Source organism: Littorina saxatilis, linkage group LG12, assembly GCF_037325665.1.
Source record: "Littorina saxatilis isolate snail1 linkage group LG12, US_GU_Lsax_2.0, whole genome shotgun sequence".
NCBI classification, from domain to species: Eukaryota; Metazoa; Mollusca; class Gastropoda; order Littorinimorpha; family Littorinidae; genus Littorina; species Littorina saxatilis.
Genome location: NC_090256.1, coordinates 25,349,552 through 25,362,371, shown reverse-complemented (window position 1 = coordinate 25,362,371; position 12,820 = coordinate 25,349,552). Strand labels below are relative to the sequence as shown.

At 42.4% G+C, this 12,820-nt stretch overlaps 1 protein-coding gene across 1 annotated transcript in view; it reads right to left on the bottom strand.

Annotated features, from left to right (window-relative positions):
- Positions 1-12,820, bottom strand: part of LOC138983054 (uncharacterized) — a gene marked incomplete at its 5' end in the record, with an annotated part of 181,271 nt that overhangs the window by 119,116 nt on the left and 49,335 nt on the right. Inside the window, 12 exon segments of the mRNA XM_070356456.1 lie at positions 204-361; positions 1,827-1,929; positions 2,789-2,967; positions 3,728-3,866; positions 4,395-4,546; positions 5,014-5,239; positions 6,474-6,634; positions 7,286-7,403; positions 7,717-7,895; positions 9,768-9,903; positions 10,366-10,517; positions 11,144-11,372. Of these exon segments, the coding sequence (XP_070212557.1) occupies positions 204-361; positions 1,827-1,929; positions 2,789-2,967; positions 3,728-3,866; positions 4,395-4,546; positions 5,014-5,239; positions 6,474-6,634; positions 7,286-7,403; positions 7,717-7,895; positions 9,768-9,903; positions 10,366-10,517; positions 11,144-11,372 (1,932 nt within the window).

Genomic DNA, 12,820 nt, shown 5'->3' with positions numbered 1-12,820 from the left:
TTCGATGTTCTATTCATAATGTCTGTAGATTTAGTGGAGTGCTGAGAGCTGTCTCATGGGGTTGGCGTGGAAAAGCCCTCAGAAGGATTTTACCCTTTTAAGCATACACACAAAAAAGCCTGTATCAATTTCGTTCTTCCACTTCTGAATTCCAACTTCAGTCACAACAATCTCCTGTCTAAAACTGTGGCACGAAGACTCACCTGAACACTGTGACCTCACGTCAATGCCCACAGCCTGGCGGGTAGGGTTGAAGAGCTCAGTGTCAGTGCCAGCCATCTGCAGCAGCTCATCCACGCTGCACCGCCTGTTGCGTGTGCGTAGGATGTACACACCACACTTAATGGTGCTGGCGTAGTGGCTGAAAGAGGGTCAAGGGTCAGTTATATAAGAATCGTACATTCATTTTAATGTTATGTTTTAGTCATCTGTTTGTCTTCATGTTTATGCGGCACCAATGTAATTTCTCAGATTGAGATAATAAAGTTAATTTGATTTGATGTGATTTGATTTACTATGTCAGGGATACAAAAGTGAAAACAGGTGCCGGAGATTACAGACAAAAGGTTCATAAAGGTAAGATCATACGCTAAAGTTTATTTGCAACTCAAAAACAACAACAACATTTCAAAAGGAGGCGGGGGGAGGGGCAGTCGAACATCGCGATTTTCTTGAACACAGAAAAGAAAACAGAATAATGAATAGATCGTGACGCGTCTGACTCAGATGCTGGTCAGGAAATAGCAGTTCACGTTATACATGCCTTTTTGCAACACCGCCTGTACTGAGTTAGTTACAAGAGTCAGTCTGGCATGGCATGGAGGTAGCACTGTACTAGCGTAGACACGACCTGGAGATCAGCAGTTAGGTGTTCTATTTCTTCTCGAAAAGCCTTGCGGTCGACTTGGGGCAGGCGCCGGACACATGAGGGCGTTTCCTCCTCTTGTCGTAATGACGATGTCTGTGCTGTTTCGCAGTCATATGTCAGGACGTAGTCGTCTCCCCTTGCAATCAGCGTCTTCTTTCTCCCTTTTCTCTCACACACTACTTTCCGAGAGTTCGGTTTCGATTACAATGAAGTGGAACAGAGAATGAGTAGTGTAGTGATTGGTGAAAGCTGCACCCTCACAATCAAACTGAAGTACATTACTTGGTCACTTATAATGCCTGAGCAAGTTTTAACAGAATTTTGAGGGAGCTGTCTGATTTGGTGCTTGTCAAAGTACATTTTTGGTAAGGAGTCAGATCCTCTGAAGTAACAAATGAAAATATAATGACACAACGCTCTTTAAAAGAGTGCCATGCTCTCAGTTTTTACTGATCAGGGCGAAGTGGCGCATAGGTAAGACGTCGGCCTCCTAATCGGGAGGTCGTGAGTTCGAATCCCGGTCGCTGCCGCCTGGTGGGTTAAGAGTGGAGATTTTTCCGATCTCCCAGGTTAACTTATGTGCAGACCTGCTAGTGGCTTAACCCCCTTCATGTGTACATCATGCAAGCACAAGACCAAGTGCGCACTGAAAAGATCCTGTAATCCATGTCGGTGTTTGGTGGGTTATGGAAACACGAAAATACCCAGCATGCCTACCCAACGAAAGCGGAGTGAAGCTGACTATGCTCTCAGAGTATAGTGTGGGGAACCCAGCATGCCTACCCAATGAAAGCGGAGTGAAGCTGACTATGCTCTCAGAGTATAGTGTGGGGAACCCAAATGGGCAAACGAGCTCACACGTCATCAGAATTTATTTCTGGAATGCTGAAGAAGAAGAACTGATCAGTGACTTCAGCATTTACTCTCTTCCAGCCTAAAAATGTCGAACAAATCTCACCTGCAAGCCTCCTGAGATGTGCGTGCTGACCTCAGAGCCATCAGGGAAGCATCACAGGATTCTGACATCACTCCGGTCACTTCCTCCCAGGTGGGACAGTCCGCTATAACAAGCAATGCAAAGCTGTTATAAGAAACATTCCTTCCTTGAGATGAAACAAAGACTGCTGTTACAAAGAAATGCATCGCTGTTATAAGAAACATTCCTTCCTGAGATAAAACAGAGACTGCTGTTATAAATGTAACCACGTGCCGAAACTCACAAACCACCTTTGGAAGCAAAAGCCATTCAAACAGGACAGAGTATGACAGAGCTAATTTCTTAGCCCTATAAAAACTGTTATGGTTGCACAAAGGCAACCAAGAACATACAGGGAGATAGCAGCCGCCAGACCCCATCACAAACAGAACTGTACGATCCACATGTGTCTAGCCAGCGAGCTATAAATAGCTCGCACTTTCAAAGGCAAACAACTCTGCAGAGCCTGCTGTGAAGGGCGATGGTAGTCTCCCTGTCACATAAAGAAATCCAAAGCTGTTATAAAGAACGTTCCTTCCCTGAGTTGAACACAGGACATGGACGTCATTCCACCAAAAGCTGACACTATTTGAAAGACGCTCAAAATGTTGCCATCATTGCAACGGAGAGGTAAACACAGGAACTGAAATATTGCCCAAACCTTTATGGCCTATTCAGCAAATTTTTCCATGAAAATAAATAGTGGGCGACTATGCCATAACAAGAACCATAGAATATATTTGCCCATAACAAACATCCCAAAGTATGCAAAGCAGGTTTTACTGTATAATTCACCCTTCCATGCCAACCACCTGTCTTAACACGACCACAGGCAGTCTATTTCGGTCAATCACATAGTTCTTATCATAGACAGGTATGACCGTATCTTGAAAATCTGTGTGGAATGATTTCATAATTCCCTCAAAAACAAAGTCATCACTCACTGCGGTCACACTGGAAGGCGTTTCGCACAGTTTCGTAGTTGACGTTAGGGTCCAGAGGTCTGTCGATGATGTGTTTGTAGGAATAGAGCAAGGACAGGTAGCTGATGACGGACCTCTGGGTTGCTTCACTACTGCACCTGCTGACCTTTGTCAGGCAATCCACTGCACTACTGACCGCACTGCACAAAGTCAATGACAATGGCAATGTTTTAACCAAGTCAGGTAGACCACTTGCCCATTAACTCATCAACAAAGCTTACGCAAGTGAGTCACTTATGCCTTAAATTTCTGAAAACACCGCAACACCCTCTTCGCCAGATGCAAGCACACTACCTCACCCCTTCAACCACACTAGTTCATCAAGCACACTAGCTCATCAACAAAAATTGCACAAGCGATTCACTTATCCCTCACATTTCTCAAAACACACAAACACGGTTTTTACCAGATTACAAGCACACTAACTAACCTATTCAAACACACTAGCTCATCAGCAAAGCTTACACAAGCAAAATTACTTATGCCTCTAATTTTTTAAAACGCACACCTTGCCAGATGCGAGCACACTAACTCAACAACCATGATACAAGTACATTACCTGAACTCTAAATCATCTCACTTTTACACACAGTCCTTTGTTAGATGCAGGCACGCTGACTCACCTGCAAGCTCTAGAAACATTGGTGTACTCAGTAGCTCATCAACAACCGTGATACAAGTAAATTACCTGAACCCTCAATCATCACACTTTTGCACACAGTCCTTTGCTAGATGCAAGCACACCGTCTCACCTGCAAGCTCTAGAAACACTGGTCTACTCTGGCACAATAGCTCACCAAAACTTTTAACACTGGTACAATGTACAAGCAAATTACCTGTACACTAAATCATCAAATTTTTACATACAGTCCTTTGCTAGATGCAAGCACACGAACTCACCTGCAAGCTCCAGAAGCACTGGTGTACTCTGGGGTGAAGAACGTCAGGAGATGCAGGAAGCAAGGCCTCTGAGCGGCATCGAACGTGGTGTTCAGACAGCGATCAGACCTGGAGGGATCCTGACCGCCAGCCAGGTAATCTGCACCACAGCAAAACAGGCACAATTGATTCTTTTCTTTGCTCTGCATCCAGTGACAACTCAGACAAGATGGCAAAGAGCAGTCCTTATTTCAAACTGCCGAGGGAGCGGTTATTATTTTACAGGCAAAGGCGGTTGATAGCAATGTCGTGTTTTCGTGTTCATTCACCTGAAATGGGAGATTTTGTGCATTGTTACCCCTTCATTGAAGCTAAGTATCTCAAAAACGGTTGTGTTTAGGCACACCAAAATTGCTGCAGGTAAAAATGTGGTTATTTCTCCCTCTAAACACCCCCATATTGATTTGAAAAGGAAAAACCCCAATGTTTGGTCATTTTTTTTAGGTAGAACTGCCACCTTAAAGGACCACCCTCTGAGTATGGTAGAGGAGGGGGGGGGGAAGGGGGTTTGCAATACAACTTAATAATGCGTGGGTGCTGCTCTGCTTACAGACCGGCTAGCACTCACTGTACAAAGTTATAACCATTCAGAACAGATTCATTCATGTGAGGCGAGCATACGGCTTACCACTGCACTGCAAGATGTTGCGAGCGAAAGAGGTGTTGGATCTCCGCAAGAGTGCAGACTCAAACAGAGCAGGGCCCACTTCATCCACAGAGCACATCAGTCCCGCAGAATCCAGCTGTTCAGTGATACAGCGTGTCTTCCGTAGCACAAACCTGCAGAAGATATTGAGAAGAAAAAAACGCTTTGGTCATAAATCTGCTGTTTAAGAGACAATTTCTAGGAGTAACACTAACACTGCCTTACAGTGTTCTGGATTTGATGCCTTTTTCTTTTGAAAACGTGCACATCGGAACTCATAAGACGATTTCCAGGAATAACACTGCCTTGCAAACCATCTGCTGGATTTGACAGCTTTTTCTGTTGTAAATACAATCATTGCATTTTTATGTGTGGTCTATCATTTATTTTACTTTCTGGGAAATCATGTCCAACTTCAAATTTCTCCATTCAATTGCAGTGATTCGATGGTACACCCTCTTTGGATTTCCTGGTACCAGTTTCTAATTATTATTCTGATGACACCGAGTTTGGTTTGGGTTATGGTGTGCTGTCTTCAGTTCTTTTTCACCCCCATCCCACAAGTGTGTTACTAAGTCCTCTTCACTCTAACATGACTTACGTGCAGTTGTTCGGTGGTACACCGTCCATTCGATCCATTGAGCTGGAGTTTGATCCTGGTCTGGGGGATGATGACACTGGTTTTGGAGATCCTGATTCTGGTTCTGGTTGAGGTGTGGCGTCTTTTTCCTCCTCACGGCACATGTACTCAGCAACATAGATCAGTGCATCGGGCACCTTGCATAGAGGGGTGGTGTTCAGGTCCACAGAAAACGACACGTCTGCACCTGGAAAATACATGTGAATGGGAGATAAAACACAAATATGTTGTGCAAAGGACCACCCTCATTACAATAGAACCCCGACACTGCCCCACTCCTTTTAAGATCCTTGCTCACCTGCTCACAAGGTCTGAGCAGGTCCTCATATTCAGGCTGCGGACAGGCCACAACCGAATGAACCACCACCTTTTCACCAAGTTCAGAATTGGCCAGTCAGACCAGTACCCTTGTCAAACAGGCAGCATGACAACGGAACACCTGCTGCAGACTTGCCCACTACACGATGGCCTCAGGAGCCAGATCTGGGCGGAGGCGACCACGGTGCAAGGGAAGCTCTATGGCAGTCTGGAAGACCTACAGCGCACGGCAACATTTGCGCGGAGAACCGGCGTTTCCATCTGAGTGATCGACAAGAAGAAGAAGAAGATCCTTCAATTAAAGCTTCCTGAATTTTACGATCCCATTTTTCAGAATGGCAACTTGCAAGGTCTGTAAATTTCCCTCCATTTGAAGACTCCCTTCTTCTTGAGACCTCAACTTCTCAGATTTTCAGCCTAAAAGGCAAAAGCAGACCTGTTTACCCCCATAAGTGTTTTGGAGTAATGCTCAGCCCCAAAAATAGTAATCCTGGCACAAAAATAGTAATCATCCAGCATTCATCGCCAATTACAACGCATATGACAACTGTGTCTGCGAAACGCAATCCATCATTCACAAACAAAACACATCAGTCAGTTTTTGTAGTCATCATAAATTCAAAGAAGATCACATCAAAAGCACATGCATCACTGATTCTTTTTCTTTTGCTCGTAGTAGGCCTTTTTCAGTGTGCCAAGCGCTTCTCTACTGTACTTGCGCTTGCCGAATGAGTGAGGGCGAGACTTCACCACTAGAATATTAAGGCTCTCCAGTGTCTCATCAGACAAGACATGATCTCTGGTCAGTCCTGTGCTCTTTCACCCCATTTTGCCATTGACAAAAACCAATGCCAAACATGTGAATTGATTAAAAAAAAAAAAAAAAAAAAATTTAAAATTTTTTTTTTTTTTACATTTTTTTTATTTATGAAAATCGTAGTCTTGACACGGATAGCGGAATGGCGTATTTTTTGCAGAAAATCGTAATAAATTACGCCAAAATCGTAAGGGTAAACAGGTCTGCAAAAGGGAGAGATGGTGGATGGAGGGGGGGCGGGATGGGGGATGTTCCACAGCATCATCTATTTTGAATGGTCACTCACCTGTAGTACTGCACTGGTTAAAGTTGTGGTGGACGTCAAAGGCTAGCTGAGAGAAGATCTGCTGGTCTGAGACAGCTAATTGTTGCACCTGTTCCACGCTGCAGTTGTAGTTGTTGGCTCTCATGATGTAGGCACCACACTTCATAGTGCTAGCGTAGTGACTGACACACACAGACAATAGCTTGGGTTCACATTTTCTGTATTTTTAACAAAATTTTTAACTAAAATCAAAACAAAGCAACAGCAACAACAACAACAAATCTCAAAAGACTGCTTCCATTTTAAAACAAAGACTCAACAAACAAGACACAAAACAACAAAACAAGGCAAAACTCCCAGCAAATTAACATGCTGACAGTGTTGTTCTCTTCTTTTCCTTGCTCACTTGAGACAAAATACGCTGATCATCAAACAGAAGTAATTTTAATCTTTTCAGTTCTCTTGCAAAACCTTCCCTTTGAGATGTTGTTATGTTTTCACCATGAACATACTTCTTAATGTGGGACAATTTTAATACAAAGTAAAACAATAAATGCAAATCGGCCCTGCCTGAAAGACTCTCCTGGGTTCAAAGGACATATATAAACAGCCAAGAATCCATCAACCAATTCTTTTGAACAATAATATATTCTTTCAAAAGAAATCTAATTCTTCTTAATCTTGAGCATTCTTGGGCTACAACTTGCATGTACACACACTTTTGTTAAGAGTGGGATTTTACATGTACGGCCATTTACTACTACGTCATCAAGTCAGCTAGTGATAATGTCAGCCATAAAACAGGAGAAGAAGTTTCAAAAGAAAGAACTCACAGGCAAGTTTCAGCCAGGTTGTAAGAATTCTGTGCGTCCAGGACGGACATGGCGCAGGGACCCTGAACGACGTTCAACACATCTGACCAGTTGCTTGGGCAGGCTTGTATCGGCTCCACTGTAAAGTAACAAAACAACATTCAAATACTTAAAAACTAAAAACCCACAAAAGTATAGCCTATTTTTCTTTGCGCATTCAATAATACTAACTCCTTCATCTGTCCCTACTGAACATTCATAAGGAAGAGAAGCTTACTGGTCCCAACAGGCATGAATAAAGCTCAAGCCCCCCATAGCTGATCAAGTCCTGTTTCTTAATAATCGGATTTACAAGTGTCATTCAATAGGCCACCATAAGCATGGTATTATGAAATACTACGAGTTATTGAGCTGAAGGAGACCCAAGCAGACAGGCGCTAAGCAATGCTGACCTGGCTTGCAGGAGAAGATCTTGGCCATGTTGTCGTAATTGACGTCTTCCCTGAGGTCCACGTTGATTTCGTGTTTGTACGTGAGGAGCAGGGAGTAGTAGCTTCGCAAAGTGTCCTGTGTGTCGTCAAGGCTGCAGTCGTTCTTCTCATCCAAACATTTGATACCCTCCGTAAAAATACTGAGAAAAAACAACAAAAGTTCTATATACAATCAAAGTAAGTAACTTGATGACTTTTCCTGCAGCAAACTCGAACAAAAATTCAAATGAATATAAATAAAATGGCACAATTTTTCCCCACAAAAAAAAAACCAGATTCAAGTAACAATCCGAACAGATGGTTTGGTGATTTTTAGACACAAAGAAGGTTCAAGTTACGATCAAAGCAAATGGCTAGATAAATTACCATACACAGTGTAAAAAATATACCATAACCATTCTAAAGCAAAGCACTAACAAATCACTTATGAAAGAAGATACTGAGAAATAGGGCTCAAGTAAATACAATCAAAGCAAATGGCTTAATGATATTTTCCCCAAAAGGGCCATGAGTAAACTGTTTAAGTTACAGTTCCAAGTTTCAGTTTTATATCTTGGTGTTAAAATCAAAGGGATACTCCAGCCGATAAGATATCTACAGTCAAACCTGTCTTTAAAAACCACACAAGAGACCAACCAAAATCAATCCTTGTAGACTGGTGGTCGTAAGGGAAAGGTGAACTGAAAAGGGCAAAAATCCTTAGGGATTATTTGGCGTGGTCATAATGGGCAGGTGTCGTTATCAGAAGGTCATTGGGCAGGTGTCGTTATCAGAAGGTCATTGGGCAGGTGTCGTTATCAGAAGGTCATTGGGCAGGTGTTGTTATCAGAAGGTCATTGGGCATGTGTCGTTATCAGAAGGTCATTGGGCAGGTGTCGTTATCAGAAGGTCATTGGGCAGGTGTCGTTATCAGAAGGTCATTGGGCAGGTGTTATCAGAAGGTCATTGGGCAGGTGTCGTTATCAGAAGGTCATTGGGCAGGTGTCGTTATCAGAAGGTCATTGGGCAGGTGTCGTTATCAGAAGGTCATTGGGCAGGTGTCGTTATCAGAAGGTCATTGGGCAGGTGTTGTTATCAGAAGGTCATTGTGCAGGTGTTGTTATCAGAAGGTCATTGGGCAGGTGTTGTTATCAGAAGGTCATTGGGCAGGTGTCGTTATCAGAAGGTCATTGGGCAGGTGTCGTTATCAGAAGGTCATTGGGCAGGTGTCGTTATCAGGGCTATCTCCCGATATAACCCCGTCGGTTCAATCTTCAAATGGTTCAAAACTACAAACACCGTACCGGTTATAGGTCACACTTTTTAGTGGAAAATGCTTCGACGCCGGAGCGGGTACTGGACCCAGTGCCGTTGTAGTGCAAGTGCACTACAAAGTACACTTGCACTACAACGGCACTGGGTCCAGTACCCGCTCCGGCGTCGAAGCATTTTCCACTAAAAAGTGCACAAAATTTGACCTATTTCGTTGCCTATAGGGGACGGAAAGAATGTCATTTCAATGGTGTGATGACATTCTTTCCGTCACGTGACGTCTGGAGTATATATACAGTGGTGTTGAACTTGGTTTTTCCGTTACTATATTTACAGGACCTATTCCGGTATCCCGTTGTAGGAATCCATAACCGGTACGGTGTTTGTAGTTTTGAACCATTTGAAGATTGAACCGACGGGGTTATATCGGGAGATTGCCGTTATCAGAAGGTCATTGGGCATGTGTCGTTATCAGAAGGTCATTGGGCAGGTGTCGTTATCAGAAGGTCATTGGGCAGGTGTCGTTATCAGAAGGTCATTGGGCAGGTGTTATCAGAAGGTCATTGGGCAGGTGTTGTTATCAGAAGGTCATTGGGCAGGTGTTATCAGAAGGTCATTGGGCAGGTGTTGTTATCAGAAGGTCATTGGGCATGTGTCGTTATCAGAAGGTCATTGGGCAGGTGTCTTTATCAGAAGGTCATTGGGCAGGTGTCGTTATCAGAAGGTCATTGGGCAGGTTCATCTGGACTGACAATACTCACTAGCAAACTTCATCCTGGGTGAGACTTTTGCCTGAGTGGAAAGGTGACAAATACCAAGAAGCACACTCCGCCTGGGCTGGGTTTGTCAAGTTGGCACAGCGACTCCCACCGGGGGTAGAACTTTTCACCACATAATCTAAAATAAATGGAACAAAACAGTCAGCAAATAGATACATATTTTTCCATTTCTATGATATCTTCATTATGCGCAGTAGAACTTTCTTGTCTTATTTTGGTATATTGGAATAATGGATGCACGGTGCGTAGCTAACTCACTGAAGAAATCAGTGGTTCAAAGAAGGAACAAAACTATTAAACAGTTAAAGAACAACCAATAAGCTAACTGCAACTTGTACAATGCACGTACATGAATGAGGAAAATGCATATGCTGAAGACTGATTAAAAAAACTAACTTAGATCATGCAAGAACATGCACAAATAAATAAGTTCCACACCTTGTAAACAGACAGAAAATATTATAACAAGCACAATAGAAATAGATAAGTCTATAATACTCACACAAAAATCATCAATAAAGCATGAAAACTTTAGGGTCTTCTTGGTCTGTGAATAAAATGTTCTACAACAATTTCTCACCTGTGCACTGTCTGAATTCCGCCGCAAACTTCGAGTCCGATTCTCTGAGGATCTGAGAGGAGGCCAAGGCTGGGGCTGTTTCTTCCACCGGGCAATCAACACCCACAGACTTCAGCTGAGACGTGTAGCATCGTGTTTTCTTCAGAGCATTCCTAAAAAGCAAAATCATTTACATTAGTTTTACAAAAATGTTAAACCTTATAAAGACAAGAGATTTTCAAAAAACATAATTGGTTTCAGTATTTTTACAATTCTAAAGACAACATTCTTGCCAAAAGTGCTTTTGTGACACATATTAAGATGAGAAGATCAGCTGCTAAATCATTCTTGCTAAGCAGTGACAGCCGGAAAAAAACCACAGAATTTATATGCATGTGTGTGGCTGCTTGCTTTATGCATGTTCACATTTTTGTGTGTGTGTTGAAGGTTGAAATGTTGGGATGGCACATCCAGGCTGGAGAACTGCTGAGGAAAAGAATGCTGGAAAATTGGCTGTGGTCCTGGGGTTGCCTAGGCTCAGGTGGGGTTCAACAGCAATGCCTTGGGATGATGTGCATGACAAAGTTCCCAACTGGATGGAAACTAAGCGCAGGGATGGATAGGTTGAAACTTAGATTATGTTAAGATTTCAACCAATCCCAAAACCTACTTGGTTCTTACCTAGGGCACCTTCTCAAGCACCCCCAACCCTCTCCATCCCCCCTTGTGGGCTAAATCACGGTCTGATAAAATGCCACGTGCAGTTGCATAAATCTGTCACATTTTTTTTATGACTCACGTGCAGGGGTTTGGAGGCACACCCATCATGGGGTTTCTGTCATCAGCGCGTGTCATGTTCCAACTTGCGTCCGACACTGACTCAGGTCGCTCAGTGGTAAGACGACGCTCCGTACCATTGTTCTCTTCATCAACGTGATCACACCAGTACTGAACAACGTACATGATGGCGTCAGGCACCTTGCATAGTGGTGTGCTGTCCAGGTCCACAGAGAACTTCAGCTCAACACCTGATAAGAAAAAAAATTGATTTTATGACTGGTTTGATAAATGGTATGAGTTAAAACTGTAATAGCACCTGTCCAACTCAACTAGTTGAAACATAATTATACTACTGGCTTGATTAACAACATATGACTAAGTGCCAAAAGGTGCTCACAGAACAGAAGACGACTTTGTTTTACAATAAAAATGTTTCTAAAAACGTGTGTCTGCTGAAAATTGGTGTGTGTGTGGATAAATGTGCGAAGAGATAGTGGACATAATTTCGTGTGTCTGACTTGAACGGTTTTGAAGTTATCTTTGTTTAAAGTCAAAAATAACGCCAAAACCGGCCATCTAAAAACGGACATCGTGATACCTCGTGTTTTGAATATGCCACAGAAAAATAACAAGAAGCACAAATGAATTGTATTTAGTTTGATTGAATGCCTGAAACATCGCTTTACAGACGAGTTCAAACGTCAAATCTAAATCTCGAGAGAATTTTTTTTTTCGATAACCGAATTTTAAGGTGTCGCACGCAAGATGTGTCGTCATCACGGCATACATTTTTCAATCGCAGATATTTACTAAATTTCTTTTTCAAAAACTCTGGAATTGATGTCGACACGTCAAGCGATAACGGTGTATCAAACTGCTGTCTTTCAAGTAATCCAGCAAAGACTGCAGAACTTTTGAACAGCATTTTTGAAAACGATTTGAAAATTTCGTCATATCTTGCGTGCGACAAAATGTTCGGTAATTAACGGTTATTTTCTTTTAAAAACAAAATTTACATGTACAAAGATCTACTTCATCTACGGAACCACGTGACACATTCTGTGTTCAAAATTTGTGAAGAAATCACGAACCACGAATGCGCTATCAAGTGTTGAAATTATGTCGTCAACATCTTTTCAGATCTTGCGTGCGACACCATCTTGCGTTCAACATAAAATGTCACTACCTTATCGAGTTTAATGGGTAAAACTAACTATTTGTTGTCTTAGTTTAATCTTCTTAATTAAAAGCGTAATAAAACCGAACTTCCAAGATGAATTTTAATTGAGATTAGCGAAAGAGCGGGCACGCAAGTCGACCTTAAAGTAAAACAAGAAGAGCAGACGCTCGATCGAGTCACTTTCGCAGTTCTGAATATTATATGAGGCATCAGATGGACAGGAAGAAATTGCTATTCACAACACAATGAGTCACGTTCACATAAAATTTGAGCCCGGTCACTTTTATAGTTTCCGAGAAAAGCCCAACGTTAAGTTGTGTGTTGCCGAACAGAAAAGGCTAGTTATCTCCCTTGTTTTTCTGATAACGTTCGTAAAAGGCTACAGATGTAAATACTTTGATGTAAAGAATAATCCTACAAAGTTTCAATCACATCCGATGAACTTTGTCAAAGATATAAAATGTCTAATTTTTCCTTTGACGCTGACCTGTGACCTTGAAAAAGGTCAAAGGTCAA